This window comes from Equus przewalskii, chromosome 8 (assembly GCF_037783145.1).
Source record: "Equus przewalskii isolate Varuska chromosome 8, EquPr2, whole genome shotgun sequence".
Classification (NCBI taxonomy): Eukaryota; Metazoa; Chordata; class Mammalia; order Perissodactyla; family Equidae; genus Equus; species Equus przewalskii.
In genome coordinates this window covers 1,683,846-1,706,305 of record NC_091838.1, presented here as the reverse complement: position 1 = coordinate 1,706,305, position 22,460 = coordinate 1,683,846, and the positions used below count along the sequence as shown (strand labels likewise).

Sequence of the window (22,460 nt, the reverse complement as noted above, 5' to 3'; positions counted from 1 at the left end):
CTCGAAACTCTGTTATCCCGTCTGGCACAGGGGAAATGAAACCTGAAAAATGCTAGATTTGTTTTTTCTTTTCTAACTTGACTCTCATTCTTTTCATTTTGATTTCTTTGTATTTTTTAATGTATTAAGATAAAACCTCAGTTCAATCGTAAAGCTTACCTGAGTGAATCATCAATTATATCCATTTTAGCATCCACTTGATGCATTAAATTTTTTAAAAAGCATAGTTATGTTTTTAATTTCCAAGAATGCGATATAGCATCATATATCTATTATGGCCCATGTATTTCATGGTGCTTCAACTTATGTCTGTATTTGTAGCTGAGACTACGTCGGTAGTGGGTGTGCTTATCTTCCACCCAGGCGTGACCCTACAAAACCAAGCAATGCAGATTGTGTTTACAGGAGCCTTCGCTCTTCTGGGTCACGTGGAAAAGCGGGCAGCAGAGGGACTGCTGAGTTCACCGCTGATCTGCAGCCTGGTCTGGATCCCTCCAGCGCTCATGTGGGCAGTGCCGATGCTGGCAGAATGGTGTGAAACTCGGATATGCTACCCACTTTCTCTGACCCAAAACCCACTCTGGGCTCCTTCTGAGTTAAACCTCACCAGTCGCCATTCTAATGGTGGAATTACTTAACTTTATTCTGAAGACCCATACTGAAGTGAGTCACCCGGAGTGTGAAGAAACAAAGAGACCACTTAGTATATTCATTAACTGGCTGGTCTCCCAGGCAAATAGTCCTTCTGTAGGAGAAGTATTTTTTTTTAATAACTAACATTTATTTATTTATTTATATAAGATTATCATTATCTGTGTGAGATCCCATATGCTTTCCATCTTATACAACATCTTATAGTCTGTTCTGCTCTCCTTTCCAACATTGCTGTGCATTTGATTTTATTTTAGTATTTTTCTTTTACTTCCCTGGAATCTGGGTGTGGAGAAATGGTCAACACTAGTATTTTTACAGCCATGTCAAATTGGATATATCCCACTGGATATTTATCCCACCTAAAAATTATGCACTCTCTCCAGCTTCGTGCTCATAAATAGTAGATTGACATCTTATTTTTTCCCTATTTTTCCAGTTCATAGATACTTGTTTCTTCCATTTTCATTTTTGTAGTTTCCTAATAGAAAGAAGCAAATCAATTTATTTTTCTTCACAACAGTGAAATTTTAGCGAAATACGTGAGTCTCTGAATAATAGTGGAATCTAATACTAGACCTTGAAAATAAACACAACTATTTACCTGAAAGGGAGTATACTTTTCAGGAATTTTTTTTCCACAGCTAGAAACAAACCGCAAGAAATAACCAAATAACCAAATAGTTTTACTAACTTAGGACCATCACAAATATACGTAAAAATTCATTTCTTTCTTAAACAGTTATATTTTATTTGCACGCATTCACAACGTAATTATTAGATATGCGCCAAAATATAAGCTCTGAAACAAATAGCTTAGTTGTAAATAGTGTCAGCTGATCTTTTTCACTAGCAGCTTGTTCTCAGTTTTACATATATATGTGTGTGTATATACGCATACATATATATTAGCAATTAAAAAAGTGTAGGAGTACTTCCTCTTTTTTTCCCCTTCTATTTCCTTCTGTTCCTGTGCAATTCAGTCCTAAAGCCACGGTGGGTGGGAAGGGTGCAGCGAGGAAAAGAGGCCTCCGGAGGAGGGTGCAGAGGCCCACGCAGGCCCAGGCGGCATCCTCTTGCACCGCTGCCTGGCTGGCGCAGGAGTTGGAGCCGTGCTGAGAGCCCTGGCAGTGTGGAGCATGCGCCGGGTGAGGCCGAGGGGGCGGGGCTGGTGCCGCGCAGGTTGAGAAGGCCTCGTCTTAGCAGCGCTGCTCCAGCACGCGGGAGCTCGAGCAGAGAAGCAGGGAGCTTGCAGGGGGCACTGCTAGGCTCTAGCGTTGGAGCCCGGACAGGGTGAGAAGGACGTTCGCAGGGAAGGGGAAAGGCGCAGAGGGTCAAGCCGGGTGGAGTGAGGAGTTTGTCTGATTGAGGAACCACCTGGTGTAGGAGTGTGACGTCCAGGCTTGCTGGGAGGGTGCTGCAGAGCAGAGAGTGGGAGCTGGCTCACAGTGGAAGGTCTGAGCGAGGGCTGTTTAGGAGGGAATCGGCTAAAGGAAGGGCACTGATGATGATGAGAAATTGGTTAGTACAGGAGGACTGATCAAATAGGATAACTCAAGGCAGGTTCTCACTGTTAGAGAAGTGAGTTATATGAAAAAAAAAAGAACTAAAATGAAGCCTCTAGTATTGCATTGGAATTGAAAGTATTGAGGATCGGCTTAAGTGTGTGTGTGTGTGTGTGAGTGTGTACTTCTATCCACTGAGAGGGCTTGGGGGCAGTGACACTCCATAAGGTGCACACACACAGCAGCTGCTCCTGGATTCCGAATAACATTCCCTACTAATAGGGCTTCTTGAAGAAAGGAAATTAAAATATGAACTTGAGGTATTTTGGTATTCCAAAGAGTAAGGAGGTACTCAAGGAATGGAGATACATGTCAACAGGGCACAGAAGACAGCTGGAAAGGTGCTCACTAGTCAACTGTAAAAGCTGAGCACCAAAGTAAATAATGGTAATAGTGATCATAACCCTTTGAATAAAATTGAAGACTATGATTCCAAACTCATATAAATAAATGAATGAATAAACAGAAAATTTGAAGAAGAATGGGGTATTTCCGTAATTTCAAAGGAACTCCCCACAAAATGTCCTAATTACAAAGAAAGTAACATTAAGGTGGAAAAGTCAAAGTTTCCTGATTTTGATGGTTGTGCTATATGTAGGGAAATGCCCTTGTTTGTAGGAAATACTCAAGTATCTGGGGATGATGGTTTGGATTGCTTAAAAGAAACAAAAAAAGTAGAAGTTTCAGTAGGTATATCATATAAATTTAAGAAATTAAGCAATAGAAGAACTAACAATATGACAAAAAATTGTGAGGAGTGGCAAAGGGGAAGCCTCAGGTATGTAAATGTGCTGAATTTCTAATCCTTTGTAGGGTGAATGAATTTGAAATATCAAGACATGGGTTCTTATAATCTATGGAAGGCAATTTGTCAATATCTGTCAAGATTAAAAAGGCTCATATCCACTGACCCAGAATTCCCACTTTGGGGAATTTACCACCCTCAATGGAACATACATGAAATGATGAATGTTAAAGGTTTTTCAATGCAAGATTGTCTCTGAGAGTAGAGGATTTTGACTGCCCAAATGTTCATCAACGGAGCCTGGTTAAATAAACAGTGGTACATCCATTCAAGGGATGCTAAGGAAGTGAAAAACAAATGAGGTATTTCCTAATGTATTGAAATGGAAAGACCTCCTAGATATTATTGTAAAGTAAAAAGGCAAGAAACAAAGCAATACATATAATATGCAATGTTTAGTGTAAAAAAAGTTGAAAATAAGAATCTATGATTGCCTATACATACATAAACAAATCCAAAAATAAATTCTGGAAATTAAATAAGATAAGAATAGCAATTACCTAGGAGACACAGGAATGGAATAGAATGGGGTTGAAAGACAGAAGGGAGATTTTTCATTATTACCTCTTATTTATTTTTTAACCCTGTTAAAAAATCACCTATGAAAATTAAATTTAAAAAATGGATAGAAAAAAAACAGAAGAATAGGAAAAGTCTAAGAGATAAATGTGGTTGGCAGAATAATGCCCCAAAATGTGCACTCACTATTTCCTAGGACCTATGAATATGTTGTCTTACATGACAAAAGGACTCTCAGATGTAATTAAGTTTATGGACCTTCAGATGGAGGGATCACCCAGGTGGGGCCAATCTAATTTTATGGGTCCCTAAGAATAGAGGACCTCTCCTGGCTTTGATCATGGCTTCTATGGAATAAAGGAACTTCAACCTCTAACTTCACTCTGTGCAAAAGAAAAATTCAAGAAAGATCAAACACTCAAACATAAATCCTAGAACCATAAACTTATGGAATAAAACATAGGAGAATATATTTATGACCTTGGTATGGATAAATCTTTCTTAGGACACAAAAATCACTGATAACAATTTTTCTAAAATGATGAACTGGTCTTCATCAATATTATCAATATCTGTTCATGGAAAGACAAGATTAGTAAAATCCATAGAAAATCCGCAGACTGGGAAAAATCAGCACAGTATGTAAATCTGAATAAGGACACACCTGCAGAATATGTAAATTACTCCTATATCAACAGAAATAAGATTAAATACCCAATTATAAAATGGGCAAAGGATTTGAACAGACACTTCACAAAAGAAGTCATGGAAATGACCAATAAGCACATGAAAAAGTGTTCAATATCTTTAATCCTTAGAGAAGTCCAGTTTAAAACCACAATTAGATACAATTTCATATGCAGTAGAATGTCTAAAATTTAAAAGTGAGAAAAGGAAAGTATAACTGAGTGTTTCTAGAGAAAAAGTGCATCTCAGCCCCTATCTATAAAAAACAAAAAAGAATAAAAATAATTCAAGGCAGATCAAACACTTAAACATAAAACCCAGAACAATAAATCTTCCAGAAGAAAACATAGGAGAATATCATCATGTCTTTGAGGTCACAAGCTGGCATGTGGCAGGATGAGAGCAAGTGGAGCTACTGTGTATTGCTGGTGTTAGTATAAAATTATACAACCAGCTTAGAGAAATCTTTGACCATTTCCTATAAAGTTAAGCATGCATCTACCTCCACGAGTCAGCATTTTCACTCCTAAGTATCTAACACAAAGGTCAAAAAGAAATGAATACGAAGAGATTTTTACAAGAATGTTCATAGCAGTCTAAGTCTTAAGAATAAAAAAATAGGAAAATGCAAATATCCATCAACAGGAAAATGAATCAATAATGTGTGGTTCATTAATAGAGTGGAATACTCAACAATGAAAAGTAACACATAACAACATAAATGATACACATAACAACATAAAGAACCTTACAGATATTGTGCAAAGTGAACAAAACTGGAAACAAAAAGGACATATTTCAGTGGTAGAAGTCACAAAGTGATGGCCTCTGTCAAAAGGGCTTTGACTGAAAAATTTATGAGGGAAGTGTCCAGAGTGATAGAGGTTCCTTACCTTGTTTTGGGTAATGCTAACACGTGCGTATACAATTTTCAAAGCTCATCAAACAGAAAATATATGAAAGGTACATTTTGTTGTATGTAATTTATACTTCAATTAAAAAATAGTGTTGGCTAAAGTATCACTTATAATTAGTTAGGGTGGAGCCACGACGTCCACACTGAGATGAGGATGTCTGAGTAGGCTAAACATGAGTAATGGAGGAAGCCATTTGGAATTTTTAAACAAAAGAGATCCATTTAAGAATTTATTTTGATAGTGCAGATAAATTATCTTTGCATGTTATAGTCTTTTATTTTGTTCTTTTATATAGAAATAGTATGAAAATCATAAAATTAATTATAGTTTAAAAAATCTAATGGATCATTACCATTATTTTTGAAAGAAAATTAGTGTTGGCAGCTGTGTGGAGAGTGGACCATGAAAGGATATCATTATCTAATATGTGAACAAAATTCTGCTCTTACGAAACCAGATATGCTACTAGGAAATCTTAGATTCACCGATCAGCATTTCTGACACATCCGAGAGGATCTAGGGTTCCCACTCCCTTCATCTGTGGGGTGCGTCACCCTGGACGTCTGCTAATGTTGAACATCTGTGTTTTGTTTTCATTGAAAGATGTCCCATTTGGACTGCCAAAAAGAGAATGGGGTCATTAGTTATTCTACGATGTGAAGTTATCCAACAGATCATTCTTGTATGAGGAACAGTAGTGTCAGGAAAGCCATAGCTGCTATCATTAATCCTAAAATTGGCTTCGCCCCTGGGAGTCATTGCAGTCCTGATTTCAAAAGAGATTGCTGGATTATCACAATCTTCAAACAAAATGAAAGTAGTTTTATACAGCATTTATCAACTGGGAATCATTGTAAACTGATGTTTTCTGAATACTAAAGTAAAAACATAAATAAAGAACAAGATAAGGTACTTATGTGCATGCTGAATTACCAAGGTTTGAGTTATGTTTAGTAGTTTGAGTCCATATATGTTTGGTGAAAATGAATAATCCATGTGAATTACTCTCAGTTTGTTTATGTGATTATTTTATTAACTATGGCAACTTATTTTCCATTATGTTGGACCACTGGATGTTTACTAATTTGTGTGAAAGACCGTATTCCAGAAGAGAAATAAGCTGTTGTACATTATGTATCTTTCATATCCTTATTATATGTGATAATGTATGAAACCAAATTCATTATGATTTGATTCATTTTGATCATAAAGAGGCCATAATGTATGATTATAGGTACCTATGTGAAGGGTTGGAATGTTAAGTGGTGCACTCTTTTTTCTGCTTAAGAAACCTCTTTTTTATTCATGTGTTTAATTGTGTCCTTCTGAAATATATACAATTAATAGACGTGTAATCATGTCCTTCTAAAATGTCTTTTTACATTTGCTAACCAAAAGGTCTGTAAGGGACTATGAGTAAGATAGTTGTTGGTTTTAATTTTTATATACATATTATGTAAGCGTTTATTCACCATATATGTAGACTTATATTCACTAATTAGGTCCACAATTTGAATTTAAAGTAATAAAAACAAAAAAGATGATATATGCAGAAGAAATGGAATTATAATTCTAGTTTTATTAGCACCGTAGAGACCATGATAAGCATACCTTTATTTTAAACATGTGGAACAGTTCTAATTTCACCCCTCTGTTTCTTAGCTCTCTATTTTATAAAATAGAAGTGTTATTAAGATACAAGGATACTTGGAAAGACTCTGTGTGTGTGTCTTGCTTTATATAAATACAGTATAATTAAATTGTATGTATATATATGACGTTTATTCATTATAATCTACTAATAGAACTTTATTTCAAGACCCTATTTGTCATTGAAGATCTGACTGTCTTCATATCTGATGCATTGCTCAGATATGTTATTCCATCTCTTTCTACTGTGTGCCTATTCAACTCCTCTGATATTTCCCAGCTGCCCACAGTTGTACATGTTCAAAATTTGCTTTGATTATAAATTTAGTGGTTTGAATCACAGTGCAGAATACTAAATAATTGAAAAAGAATACTGTCATTTAATCAATCAAATCTTATATTTTCTTATAGGAGGATGTCAAAAATGAATATTTGCAAGAAGAAAAACAAAAGGAATGGGAAAACTTCAAGGTACAATACTATATATGGCAACCAAATGTATAGGATAGCTAATCATTCTTTCCTATGGTAACCTATATTAAATTAGTGATAACTTTTTCAGAGAGTATGCATATTAATGTAAAGGAAGTAATTATAATACATGGGTGTTGAGGAAAATATTACCACTGAAAAATATATTGTTTAATTCTTTATGGCTTAATACAGTCTTGTAAGAAATGTTTAAAATGAAGTTATAGTAACTCCATTTTTTCCCTCCAAATTTAGAAGGAAGAATATCCGTAAGTAGCTACTGCACGCCGAACCATTTATATGTGCTGTATTGTTTAACCCCTTTAACTACAATTGTTGCTTTTCTTATTTTATGGAAGCAGAAACCAAGAACTGTGGAGGTTGAGGAACTGGTTCAAGTAGCACAGATAGTATAACTTCCAGGAAGATGACCTTGATTTGCCCAATTCCAGATTCAACAAGTTCTTTGTGATTTTACTGTGCTTTCTATGAGGGCTATAGAATGCACTTGGCAAATGAGGATGAGACTATAGTTGTTTTGTAATATATATGTCAAAAGAAAGACTAGTGGCTATGGTGATTTTCACACCGCCATGGGATTAATCCAAACTTTTGGCATTTTGAGAAATTGTCAAAATTATCATCACTGTTATCACCATCATCGTCATCACTATCTTCACCATAACTTATCCAACAGCTTCTATAAAATATACAGACTGGGTGAAACCCTTTAGAGATTTCATATGTGTATATCTTTAATTGTATTTAGGAACATGAAAAGGGATAACTCTGGAGATTGTGGCAAAGCTGAGACACACGGTCTCCAGTATATGTAGAAAATTTATAAAGAACACAACATAAAGACCTAAGACAACACACCACCTTTTAAAGTAGCAGCCTCTTTATTTTTCTAGCTGACATGGTAGATTAATGTGGTATGAGACACCACAGGATCAACAGAAAGTAAAAATAACAGGCAGAGATTTTAAATAGAGCATTTCATAAAAAAAAAAAAATACTCTAATGGGCTCCTCAAATAAATAGAAGAAAAGGTAAAGGTTCTTCAAGCAGCTCAATCTTAAGCTCTGGATCTGGATGAGCATAGGTGAGTGCAGCACAACATCTGCGTGACTTTAAGCCCAATATTTATTTCTCCTTTGTGTTGTGGGTATATAGGGTAGGGTGGGGACATCAACCCATGCAGTAAGAATGGGTGTGTCAGAAAAACTTTCCAAATATTTATTTCTGTTAAGAGAAGAACAGTGAAACAAAGCATGGGATGAATTCCCACGTCAAAATACTACCTCCCATAACCATCGGCAATGATGCCATCCTTGGCAGAGTGACAGTGTGCTCTTGCCTTGATAAATTCCTAACTCTGTGTTCTCGATAAGCTGGTTTTTACGAGTTTGTTCACATTCTTGTCAGTCAATGAACGCTGATTTAGCTCCCACCAGAGATTTACATTGCTCGAAATATTATAATTTAGTAAAAAAATTAAAACTAAGTCTATTGTTGAAATATATAGCATTTTTCTTTGTAAATTCCAGTTTTTCCTAAAATAAAATCTGATCCTCTTTTAATCCTATACACAAAAACAATAAATAAATTAAAATATTTTAATACTTTTCAATTTCCATTCAAGAAATCCAAATTTGCTTTTAAAAATTTGTACATGACTTTGTAGGAATTTTGCCCCTACCAAAATCTGCTACCCTACGGACTTTCCTTCAGTTCTCTAAAAGGCTGTTCTCTCTCTTGTCTGAAACACCTTTACCTGAGCTAATTGGTAAATTCTTATTGTCAGCTTCACTACTACCCTGTGATTTCAATAAGGGAGAGAGATTGACGAGCACAGCGCTCATCATATAATGGGAACTCAGTAGCTAGGAAGAATGAATGAATGATAGACGTATCTCCAGTAGATGCTTTCACTGCTGAAATGGCCCAGATCAAAGGTGCCCTCACTTTGGTGATGTCATCCCCAATCTACCATGGGGGAGTCCCTGGAAAAAGTAGGAGCTCAGACCTTTCATTCAAGCTATTGTTTCTTTAATGATGCCCTGCTGTCTGTCACATTGTCATCACGTATTTAGATTCTGACTCATGGAACTTCCAGCTGGATTTATCAGACTCTCAGATTTATTAAAGTTACGGCAGGAACAGCTTATGAAGAGCGATTCACAGAGCTGTACCTGAAGCTGGCTGCTCTTGTCCCACGTCCTAAAATCTAGATCATTTTCTAACTGTGCAAGTTCATACCCCACAGGAATTCTTGTTAAAAATGTCCTATTACCTAACATTTGGTGACTGGTCCTGGCAGGGTATCTGTTATGGAACCAAGAAGTTGTCATGGAACTCAACCTTGCCTCCCTTTTTTCCTGTAGTGTATACATCCTGGAATATTGGAACACCTAGACTTTTTAAAAGAATCCTGTGAGGGTGAGCACGTCGGATTTCACAGCACTAACAAGAAAAGATTGAGCTTTCGTGTCCATGCTTTCTAGCCCAGCAGCCTTACACCGTATTGGCACTCTAGAGACATTTTTCTGATTGATTTATAAAATCTGAAACTAAGAACCAATTGGAAAGCGTATGGGAAAATACATTGTTGAACACAATGGTGTGCTAATCAATGTTTAACAAACTACCCCCTAAACAAAACAAAAGCCCTTGATTTGTAGCATGCGCTAATTTTCACGGTGTAAATATTCCCATCGTAGTCAATTTCAAACTCCCAACATGATGTCACCGTGAGTGCAGTTGGAGGAAATGCACATGGTTGGCTTTCATGGGACGTCAGCCTGCCCAGCACACCAGTGAGACACTGACATCTGTGAGATTTGCACTTACACAAACCTGATTTAACAAGTAGGCCCAGAAAACTGTGGCTTTTAAGAATCTCCCGAGAATAAAGGAAGTGACAAGATACGGAGCCGTTCCACCAGGACTGGCTGGAGGCCTGGAATCAGGAGAGGTGGATTATGGATATTTACGGAAAATTAAGTAAAAGGTAGAAATTTGGAAGGAAATAATCATTTCTCAGTATTGCTAACAACAACCAAAACAAATTCAGGATTTGCCGTATATTCTTTCTGGTTCTCCTAAGTTAACTTTTCTGATGAAAACTGTTTGTTTTCTATGCTTGTTTATTTTATTCGGTCTGACAATATATCCCAGACAGGCCTACCACCTGTTTTTTCTTTTTTTTTTTTTTTTGCCATTCCTGTCTCTAGTCAAAGCCCTTTGCTATTCAGAGAAGTTTGAACTCCTCAAACAAACAAACATTCATCTTTTTGTGCTTAATTATCCCTCCCAAGATTCTTCCTTTCTGACCATTCATTCAGTTTAGTTTTCTTGCTCTTCCAGCACAAATTCTCATTTGGCTTTGTTCTTTGTACTTTCCCTCACTCTTCTTAACTAATTTGAGATCTTAGTCTTCCTTGAGGTCACAACACCCACCACATGGTATCAAACCTTCCTGGACTGCCCCAGCTCCCATGGGTAGTCCTTTCTTAATGAGTTCTTATGGTCTATAACTTATGGTTACATGCTTGGCTGTGTACTGAACTATTATTTGCTAAATGTTTTGTACGTGTCTTCTTCTCTCTTTTTAAAGTATATTTTAAGGTATTTGCAAAGAGAGACCATACAAAACAGAATAGCATTGAACACACAGGGAAACAAAAAATACTTGGTGTTAATTTGAATATGGACCTGAAAAAAGATAATTTGATAAGTAAATGCTTTTCTAATGTTTTTATCACATTTTAGTTTCATATGCTAAAATATTTGAATACTTTTAATAGTTTGAACTAAAAGCTGATATAATAATAGTTGCCATCTTTATGGTTCACTCAAATTTGTTCTAGAATAGGGATTTTTTGGTTTTGGTTTTTGGTTAATGTAATCCTTTGGAATGAAATAATAAAAGAGTTATGAATCAGAGTAGAAATCTAGTTTCACATAAAAAGAACTGAAGCAAATAAAAACACTACAAAAATTAGAATGAAATTGCATTCCAAAATATCTGAAGGGATCACTCCATATTAATTTTCAAACTGTATTCAGAAATTTTTAATGTAAATATTCAGTGTGTTGCAAAAATAAAAATCCAAATCATGGACTCAAGTGTGGTCCCTCGCTATAATTTTCATGGATTAAAAGGTTTTAGGAATTTTGGAAAAGGGGTCCAGCAGGCAAGCACTGGTAGTCTAATTTTTACTGGGCATATTAAATGATTAATGGCATTTGTTACAGTTGTTTATATTTATTTTAATTAGTCTTTATACTTAAGCATCTTGAATTCATCTGAGAATATTAACTGCCTATTACTTTCAAGAAGAGGCAGAATGGATACAACTTACTGCATATCTCCATATTGGGCTGAAAAGGCACAACTCAAAAAATAACAAAATTAACTCTGTAGAAATACAAAGAAAACAAAACAAAGAATTTCCACTCCCTTATGTTGTAGCCAGTGTAAGTGACTTCTTTGTAAGGCCAGGGTCAAAACGACTTAATTCTACGGGGAAAAAACTAATTTTAAGTAAATCTGTGTCAAATTCCCCAGCTGCATATACACTTTTGAGTATTGGCTCACGTTTCAATCCACATTCACCCCGGTTCTTTGGCCCGACTGTCACGCCTCGATTCTACCCTTCAAGTGAAATGAAATACCATTTTAGTCTTCTCTTCTCTAGGCTGTATTTCATTAGTTCCTTCAGTTCCCTTCATAAATCTTATTTTCTTTGTTTAAAATTATTTTGTTGCTCTCTTCTGGACCCTCAGTGATTAACATGAGACCACTAAATTAAATTTCACTCGTTACGCCCAAGTCTCTGCACCAAATTATTATGTTAATTGAACTCGTGCCTCAGGCTGGTCATCATGACTGAGCTGGAATATGTTATTGAGAAGTGAAAATTTTCTTTTCCATTATACCAATTATTGCTTGATCTTTTTATCATAAAATTCATATTTGCTTATTCGTCTCAGGATTATTATGAAAAGAAATATTAATGATTAACCCCTTGAAGTGTATCTGTGGCTTTCAAATGGTGAATTGAAGCTTTCTTTGTTTGTTGCATCTCTCTTTGAGAACATTTTCTCATTGTTTGAAATTCTCCTTCTGCCTGTCTCCTCCTCCAGATTTTAGGCTCCTTGAAGGTAAGGTCGCATTCACAGACGTATGTCCAGAGCAGAACATGAGCCAGCAGGCCTTCAGTGTCATTACTTAGATGATAAAAATGGGTGAATATCTGCATAATTCAAAGGACTCATTATCTTCTGAAATGTAAAAAGGAATAAAAATTCATATAATTTGCTAATTTTTTTAAAGATTTTATTTTTTTTTCCTTTTTCTTCCCAAAGCCCCCCCGGCACATACTTGTATATTCTTCGGGGTGGGTCCTTCTAGTTGTGGCATGTGGGACGCTGCCTCAGCGTGGCTTGATGAGCAGTGCCATGTCCGCGCCCAGGATTCGAACCAACGAAACACTGGGCCGCCTGCAGCGGAGCGCGCAAACTTAACCACTCGGCCAAGCGGCCAGCCCTATAATTTGCTAATTTTTATCGAGCATTAATGTGTGTCTGGCTGAATAATCAGGGGTCAACGTAAATGAAACAGGCCCTGCTTTATGCAGCTCCTGGATCTCTCTAACGGGAGAAACAAAAATTACAGAAGCAAAGACACAAATAAGTGTATACACAACATTTTGAGAAGTTCTCTAAAGGATGCTGTAGAGGAAGAGAAAAAAGCGTATGAGGTGGAATAACAGGTTCATCTAACAATTTTTCCTTTGACAATCCTTTTTATTTCTTTTTTAATTTGTCTGTGTGAATATACTCACATACCAGCCTACTAATGTTTTGTGTGTGCAGTTGACCACATAAGCTCTACCCTTAGAAAAATAATTCTAGATTCACCTCATTTTCTATCCGATTAAAATGCCCTTCAATTCATTACTTTATTTGAGGTTTGCTTACTAAGAGCTAACTAAATATGAGGGACTTTTCCAGTTCTAATTGTTTCTCTTTTATTTTCAACACTTCTTAAACGCGGAAGTTGCTAGCTATTGTGAAGCTTTTTCTTTCAAAGCTTATAATTTATTTTAGATCTCAATCTATGATCTGGAACTTGTGGACTAGTAACATAATAGAACTCAAAGTAACCAAGCAAGCAGTTATAATGTCCTTATTTTTCTCTTTTCTATGGAAAGAAGTGTTAATGCTAATTTTGTGCATTATGCATCGTAATGTCTTATCTTGAATATGCACAGTCTGTGATTCTCCCTCTAATGGAAAACCCCAGACCGCTTCCTTGATTCTTGGTACGAAGATATAAGTACTTCTTCAGACCAGTTGTAATTCAAAAGTTATTTAAAGTACTAGTCAATGATATAGCATCTGCCTAAATTGTACATAGGCAGATTGCATCTATTATATGCAAAGGGCTGGTGTCCATTCATCAGCGGGAGGAGGATGAAAAATTCAAGGATGAGATTCAGAATTTGAGATGCATACCCCAAGCAAAGGGGAGGAAGGGAGTTGGTCTCTGAGCCTTGCAGTAATTTCTTAGGTACGAGAACAGGCAAGTGGGTTCACAAAATAGCACCAACAGAGTATGCACGTCAACAATAAGTGGACTTTTGGACCTCATCCTCATGGTGTAATGAGACACCCATGCAGCCAGTAAAAGTCACAAGGTTCCAGGGTGCACTTTTATAGTCAGGATGATGCACGGACTGGTAATAGCTTCAGGAAGCTAAGTCAGCTGAGTAGTCTTCAAATTTCTAAGCTTCTTTTTTTTATTATTATTTCAGCTTTATTGAGGTATAATTGACATAAAATTGTAAAATACTGAAAGTGTACATTGTAGTGACCTGATATATGTATACAATGTGAAAGGATTCCCCCCCCCCATCTAGTTAATTAACACACCCATCACCTCACATATTTATCTTTTTTCTTTTTTTGGTAAGAATATTCGGTTCTACTCTCTCAGCAAATTTCAGCTATACAATCCAGTGTTATCAACTGTAGTCACCATGTTCTGCATTAGATCCTCAGACCTTATTCATCTTATAACTGAAAGTTAGTGCCCTTTACCAGCCTCTCCCTATTTCCCCCACTCCCTAGCTGCAGGCAACCACTTTTCTATTCTCTGTTTCCATCAGTTTGACTTTTTCTTTTTTTTACGATTCCACATAAAAGTGATTCCACACAGTATTTGTCTTTCTCTGTCTGACTTACCTCTCAGCATAAAGCCATCAAGTTGCATCCAGTCATCACAAATAGCAGGATTTCCTTCTTTTGCATGGCTGAATAATTGTCTATTGTACATACATACCCATCTTTAACTGTCATCTGTTGATGGACGCTTAGTTTGTTTCCCTATCTTGGCTGTTGTTGATAATACTGCAGAATACTGGGAGTGCAGACATCTCTTTAATATCTTGTTTTAATTTCCTTTGGATAAATACCCAGAGATAGGATTCCTGGATCATATGATAGTTCTATTTTTTAATTTTTTGAGGAACCTCCATATTGTTTTCCATAGTGGCTGCACCAATTTACATTCCCACCAAGAGTGCCCAAGGGTTCCCATTTCTCCAGATCCTCACCAGAATTTGCGACTTCTTGTCTTTCTGGTGATAGCCATTCTAACAGGTGTGAGGTGATTTCTCATTGTGGCTTTGATTTACATTTCCCTAATGATTAATGACGTTGAGCACCTTTTCACGTAGCTGTTAATCATTTGGATGTCTTCTTTGGAAAAATGTGTATTCAGTTCCCCTTCTCACTTTTAAATTGGATTGTTTGGTTTTTTGCTATTGAGTGGTTCTTTATGTATTTTGGGTGTTAACTCTCTATGAGATATGTGATTTGCAAAGAAATTAAAAGCATTTACATTGGAAAGGAAGAAGTAAAATGTCTCTATTTGCAGATGACATGATATTATATATAGAAAACCCTAAACTCATCACCAAAAAATTGTTAGAAGTAATAAACAAATTCAGTAAAGTTGCAGGATACAAAATCAATATGTAAAAATCAGTTACATTTCTATAGACTAATAATGAACTATCAGAAAGAGGAATTAATAAAACAATATCATTTGCAATTGCATCTAAAAGAGTAAAATACATAAGAATAGATTTAACCCAGGACTTCAAAGATCTATACAAACGAAACTATAAGACATTGATGAAAGAAATTTAAAAAGACACAAATAAATGGAAAGAAATACTGTACTTATGGATTGGAAGAATTACTATTGTTAAAATGTCCATACTACCCAAAGCGATCTCCAGATTCAGTGCAATCCCTACCAAAATCCCAATGGCATTTTTCACAGAAATAGAACAAACAATCCTAAAATTTGTAGAAACCACAAAAGACCCCAAATAGCCAAAGCAATCTCGAGAAAGAAGAACTAAGCTAAAGACATCATGCTTCCTGATTTTAAACTATATTACAAAGTGATAGTAATCAAAACAGTATGATATTAGCATAAGAACAGACACATAGACCAATGGAACAGAATAGAGAGCCCAGAAATAAGCCCATACATATATGGTCAATTTATTTATAACAAAGGAGCCAGAAATAAACAATGGGAAAAGGAGTCTTTTCAATAAATAGTATCAGGAATGCTAGACAGCCACATGCAAAAGAATGAAACTGGACCACACCATACACAAAAATCAGCTCAGAATGGATTAAAGACTTGAATGTAGGAGATAAAAACCATAAGACAATTAGAAGACAGGATGGGGTAAGCTACTTGACCTCAGTCTTGGCAAAGACGTTTTGGATTTGACACCAAAAGCAAAGGCAACAGAAGCAAAAATAAACAAATGGGACTATATGAACCTCAAAAACTTCTGCACTACAAAGGAAACCATCAACAAAGTGAAAAAGACAACCTATGGAGTGGGAGAAAATATTTGCAAGTCCAATAAGTTTTATAATAAAGTTTGCATAGGGAAGAAAGGTGTATGAGGGATCCACAAACATCTATTAAAGAACATGTATATTTTTATGGACACATAAGTAGAGACATATCTGTAGCTATAATATTTGCACAGATTTGTGTGTTTCACTTTTGTCCTGAGTACTACGCATTTATTGATACATTTGCCTCATATAGTACAAAGGAAAAAAACACAGACTTAGTTTGTAAATAAACGATTCAACTTCCTGAAGAAAAAAGTCACTTGCCATCTGATGATCGCAGATTTTTTTTCCCCATCTGTGGTCACATGAATTTAATGTGATTCTTGAGAATTCCAACCCAACAACTGCCTTGCTCTCCTGCCCTTTCTCATATTCATCCGCAGGTGAAGCCAGTCATTGCAGCTGGACAACTTTTCTGATGCTGAGCTTGGCCATTTCTCAACTGCTGCTTTTGATAAAAGACATAATCATCTGGGAAATATAAATGTAGTTTCTGGAAAGAGCTGAGTCCTTCTGAGAATGATTGCCTGGTGGGCCAAGTTCTGTCATCAGAAACTCACAGGCAGTTCACACTGGAATACGTGTTTAAGGGTGTGGGAATACGCAGGCGGATTTGCCCTCTGTGTTTAACTTGGCAGTCTTTCTCCTCACTGCTCACCGCATTGTTTTATAACAATGACATCTTCTTACATGGTTCGCATGATTAGGTCTTTAATAGAAAAACCTGCTGGTTTTCATAAGATTTGGGAAGAAGAGGATGGATATGGAGGTTGTTACAAGTTTTTGTCCGTTTTCAAATCAAGCAATAAATCTAAAAAGCTCTGTGTCCAACGTGAACCAAAAGTGAAAAAGTGCTGAAAAGTGTTCAAATTAATTTTCCCTTGCAATGGAAAAAATGCAAGTGCTGTAATATCAGCTTCTGCATTTTCATTTTAGCTCCCCAGAATCTATCTTCTCTCTCTTTCTCTCTGTCTCTCTCACATGAAAAAAATGATATGTTTTAATTTACTGTCCACTAAGTTCATTAATCCAATTCCTTTCTCAGCTTTGTTGCCAAACAGGGTCATGTTATCCAGATAAAGGAAAATACCATAGGAGAGAATGAGGTTCTGAAACATGCTGCAACATGGATGAAACTTTAAGACATTATGCTAAGTGAAATAAGCTAGACAAAAAAGGACAAATATTATATGATTCCACTAATATGAGGTCCCTAGAATAGTCGAGTTTAATCTTGCTTTCATAGAGACAGAAGGTAGGGTAGTGGTTACCTGGGGCTCAAGGGTGAGAGGAATGAGGAGTTCTGTAATGGGTACAGAGTTTCAATTTGGAATGATCAGAAAGTTTTGGAGATAAATAACAGTTTTGGCTATACAACAATGTGAATGTACTTAATGCTACTGAGCTGTCCACATTAAAATGGTAAATGTTATGCTATGTATATTTTACCACACAGAAAAGAGAGAGGGGGAGAGAGAGAATAAAGGCATAAGACAAATGAATATATTTTAGACCATATTCTAATTCCCTAATTTTGGAGAAAGGTAATTTTTTTAATTTTCCATTTTATCTACCTTTAATAATTAAAAATTAATGACCTAAACTGAATAAATAGTAACACCCTACTTACCAAGTCTAACATAACAACAATAATAAATCAAGAAAACCTAACTTTGAGTGTTCTTAAGACTTAGCCCTTTAAACAACGTATATCTAACAAAATAAATTACTAAGAATAAAATGAATGTTGCTAGCATTCAATTTTCCAGCTTCCATCCCCATTGTGTTTATAAGGGGGCTTTAGTAGGAAAATGTTTACTGTCAATCCAGAGAAGGAGAAGATTTAGAGAATGGTTTCCATGTGGTTGGTGGATGCTGAAAGAATAGAGAAGTATTTGAAGAGCTTTCTTGAAAAATTTCCGGAGGAATTGGAGTTTTATATGTTCCACAGGAAAGAGGACTGGTGCCAGCTCCCCCACAGTACCTACTGCAGTGGCACAATTCAGAGAGAATAAGTGTGTGGTGCGCCCGGAGAGGATGGACTGCAGATGATGATGTCTCACGAGTGTCAGAGTCACCCAGGCTTAAGGGGTGAATGGGCTCAAAGCAGAGCTTGCCACTAGTGACCATGCAGAGAAACCAGACATTCCTCCTCCAAGGCTTAAATTGCGTTAGCCCCATGACATTTACACTATTCTGAATAGAATGGAAGTGATATGTAAGACTGACTAAATCCAATTTTGCATAAGTCCAGGGAGCGAATTTTTGGAGTAGATTAAATCTAACTTAGAAAAATAAAAAGATTGTTACTTTTTTATGCTCTATAGCAGAGTATGGTTTAGGACCATGGAATGAGTTTACCTTCTCCTGAAAAAACTGTTATTAAATTTATAGTATATCTTATCATCAATGGTGTCTAACAATACTTTGAGAAATAGATTTGTTTTATTCGGAAATGGGAATCATAAAATTTATAAAATACCATCTTAACTTAGCTGACTATAAAGTCGCAATTTTGTGCAGTAACTTTTATTAAACCCATGTTCTTATTTTATTATTTTCCTTCTGTTCTATGAATTGTCCATTTTCCTGGCTTTATTGTTCTTCCTTGTTTTTACCTCATCTTTATTGTAAGTTATTGCCAATCGTTCTGCAAATATAGCAATATAAATGAAAGATAAATAAGCAAATATAAAACAGTTTATCACTAATTCCAAAAAAATATTATTTCTGTTGGTGTTTACTTCTGACAGCAAAGAATCCATGATTCATAGTCGCCATATATATATTTCTGTGACATTCTGCTATCCTTTTGGCCAGCACTTTTCTTCCTTTTTACTTTTCAATCCTTATTATCAGATCATACGTTTTGCTGGTTTTTTGAATTATTTACTTAAATAGGCTTATGCTATATTTGGAGCCCTTATTTTGTGGTAACATAAAGAGAAGACTGAAGTGGATTCACATCCGGGCACCACCACTTTTGAGCTGTATGACTTGCAGGTTACTTAACATCTCCCCAGCCTTAATGAGGGATTTCTCAACCTATGGACGCTGGTTTCTTAGGTTCCATATGTTTAGATCTTGATGAAACCATTCATGACTGTATGATATCATATATCTCTTATTTTCATTGAAAATCTGTATATTAGTGCTGCTTGTTACTTTTAAGGTTAACAAAAAAATTAATATAAATGTATCCTGAACTATTTGGATTACCTCTTTTTAAGTATCTGTTTCCTGTCCTGAGATGCATTCTCTCTGTTTTTGATTAGGATTGTTTTAATTATCCAAGTTTCATGGGAAAAAAAGCTAACACATTTAATGTGTAATTTTTTCCTTTGTGCCAGTTGAGTGGAAAAAAACCTGATGGTAGGATGTTAAATGGAAAAAATAGTTTTTCAGTCCTTTAAATGAAGAAATCTGGTATAAGAATTAGAGTAATATGCTGCACACAATAGTATAAACATCTTGAACTAGAAACAAAAACAAACAAAGAGTTATGCTGTAACAATAGGCACCATATTTATTTTCTCAGGCCCTGATATAGTTTCAGCTTAACCATATTTATGTATATATTTTATGTTTTACAAGTAAGTATATATACTTTCAAATTAAATTAATGTTAACTTGAATATTAGTGACTTCATAGTTGTTTTATAGATAGTTGCTTTGTTCTAATAGTTGCAAAATGTTTGTCCTCCAAGAATTAAATATAATTTTATTATTATATATATTTAAGTAACATGTTATGTAATTATTCACATCAACTCTGGGGGTGAACTAGAAATTTTTATTAAAAACTGCCTTGGTGTCCTCACCTAAAAACCAATCAAATACTCCCCGTCTGTCAGTGTCTGGTGAGGGTTGATTGATTGAGATGTAGTAGACAGTCAACACCAGCTCGCTCCCTTTACTTATTTATAAATATCACTTACTCTCCATGGCTTTTACTTCATCCTCTGTTTTCATAAGAAAGTCAATATAAACAAAACCAAATGTAGAATAAGATATGTTTTTAAAACATTAATGTCATTCTCAAGGTTAGGCTAAATTTCACCATGGTGCAAACCACTCCTAAACCCTCAGGGACTTTCTGTTGCCCATCACAGGTTGACTGCATGTCTGCGCTATGCTGGGACCCAGAGTGTCCTCTCACATGAGAAAAGAGAAACAGTGTACAGGACACTCAGTGGCTCCTGGAGCTCCTTCTCAGATATGGCACACCTCATGTCTTCTCTCATTGTGTTGACCAAAACAAGTTAATGGCCCCCCTGGCATCAATGAGGTGGAGAGACCCAAGGCTCCTCTATGGAGGGGCACCAAGGGGAGTTACCCACATGAGGGGCCTCCAAAGGGAGGCGCCAAATATTTAAATAATAATGCAAGCTGCTCCAGTTATTATAAGAGTTTATGACCTTGGCAAATGATAAAAAGAGAGCAAATAATTCTGTGTTATCTGCTTAATATCAGTAACAGGAGAATCAGCTAAAGGCCACATACAAAGAATTTAAGGATCTCAGGAAAAAAACACGCTTTATAAATTCAAATTTATAATTTCTCCTCATATCCTTGTTTTTAAAACTTTAAAAAGATAATTCGCTTCATTGAGAAATAATTTATAGATATGAATGGAAGGAGTTTCATTTAATATAAATTGTATATAAATTATGTTTTTTATGGATTTTGCTTAGGTAAAAATTGTATCCTTAAAAGTTTTAAGGGAGGTTCTTTTTTTGTTTTTTATTTGTTTCTCTATGGAATTCATGCTATTACAAGTTTTAAAGTTTAGGGATGATGGGATTAATTATTTTGAATAATCCTTTCTTTCCAGGATAAGACGATCAAAGAATCCTTGTATTATGGTGGAATTATTCCAGGCTTTGGAAAATGGAGCCACCAGTGGACAAGCATTCCTCGAAATCTCAAGGACACTCTAATTAGTTATTAAAGATACCAACTCATAAGAAGCTAGGATTTCAGCATGGATTATTAATTTTTTTAAGTTTTTCACTTAAAATCACGATAATGGTCTACCAAATTACCTTACACCTCTATTTCTTTTTGCCGCTCAGCTTCCTACTAATTTACTCATATAAATAAATTCCTACTAATGTATTTGTATTGGACAATTGGATCATTTTTCTATTCATTTTTTGGCTGGTTTTCTCTTTATTAGAATCTTGTATCATAAAAGGAGATAAAATATCTTCCATAAAAAATTTTAGAAGACCAAAATTTTTTAAATTTCTGACATTTAAATCTCAATTAATGTATTTAAATTAAGTACTATGCTTTGGCTCATTGGATTAAGTAGAAAATTGAAACAAAAATAGCATCCATCTTGAACTTGTTTGCAAAGCACAGCCCATTTTCTATGAATTGTATAGTATATGTAAGATGGCTCAGACTATCTGGGCTGCTATAACAAAATTCTGCAGACTGAGTAGCTTATAAACAACGGAAATTTACTTCTCACAGTTCTGGGAAGTTCACGATCAAGACACCAGCAAGGTCACGTTCTCTTTAGGACGCTCTCCCTGTTTCAAGCCTGCAACTTCTCCCCGTGTCCTCACATGGTGGGAGAGATGCAAGGGAGCTCTTTCATGAGAGCACTAATCCCATTCACGAGGGCTCTACCCTCATGCTTAAGCACATCCCAAAAGCCATCCCTCCTAAACCATCACACTGGGCATTAGGATTTCACCATATAAATTTGGAGGGGGGGTGGGGATACAAACATTCAAACCATAGTATAGCCAAATAGAATTTCTACCTAATAAATTTACAAAAAATATTTCATAAGGTCAAACTTCACAAGATTCTAACACAGCCTGTTTAAAAACATATAGCTATATAGCTCTTCAATCATTATCTTCACCATTTTGATACATTTCCTTTGATGCTGTCCTTCCAGTCCTGTAACATCGCCTTCTAGAGAGGAGCCTATGAGTGATCATGTGACATCTCTCACTACTTAACTGTTGGATGTTCAGACATAATTATTTCTGATAATACTCGATTTATGCTTCACAGTAATCATTTATCTGTACGGTATCTGAAAAAATATAATTTAAGCAGAAATAATGATAGAGATGAAACCGTGTTTTCAAAATATCAGGAGAAATATAAAAATCTCACTGGGATCCTCATCCCTAGTTAGCAGCAAGGAATTGATAGACTAGAGTGAGTTTCGAAAGTGAGTTTCACACTATTCATGACTTAGCTAATAGA

At 35.7% G+C, this 22,460-nt stretch overlaps 1 protein-coding gene across 4 annotated transcripts in view; it reads left to right on the top strand.

The window, feature by feature from the left end:
• The window catches only part of CNBD1 (cyclic nucleotide binding domain containing 1), a 409,712-nt gene extending 388,357 nt beyond the window's left edge, over window positions 1-21,355 (top strand). For all 4 annotated transcript variants that reach the window (XM_070630351.1, XM_070630350.1, XM_070630348.1 and 1 more), the window contains 2 exons: window positions 7,206-7,265; window positions 21,061-21,355. In XM_070630351.1, coding sequence (XP_070486452.1) covers window positions 7,206-7,265; window positions 21,061-21,177 — 177 coding nt within the window. In that variant the 3' untranslated portion in view covers window positions 21,178-21,355. The remainder of the gene's footprint in view (window positions 1-7,205; window positions 7,266-21,060) is intronic.
• The last annotated feature ends 1,105 nt before the right edge of the window (window positions 21,356-22,460 follow it).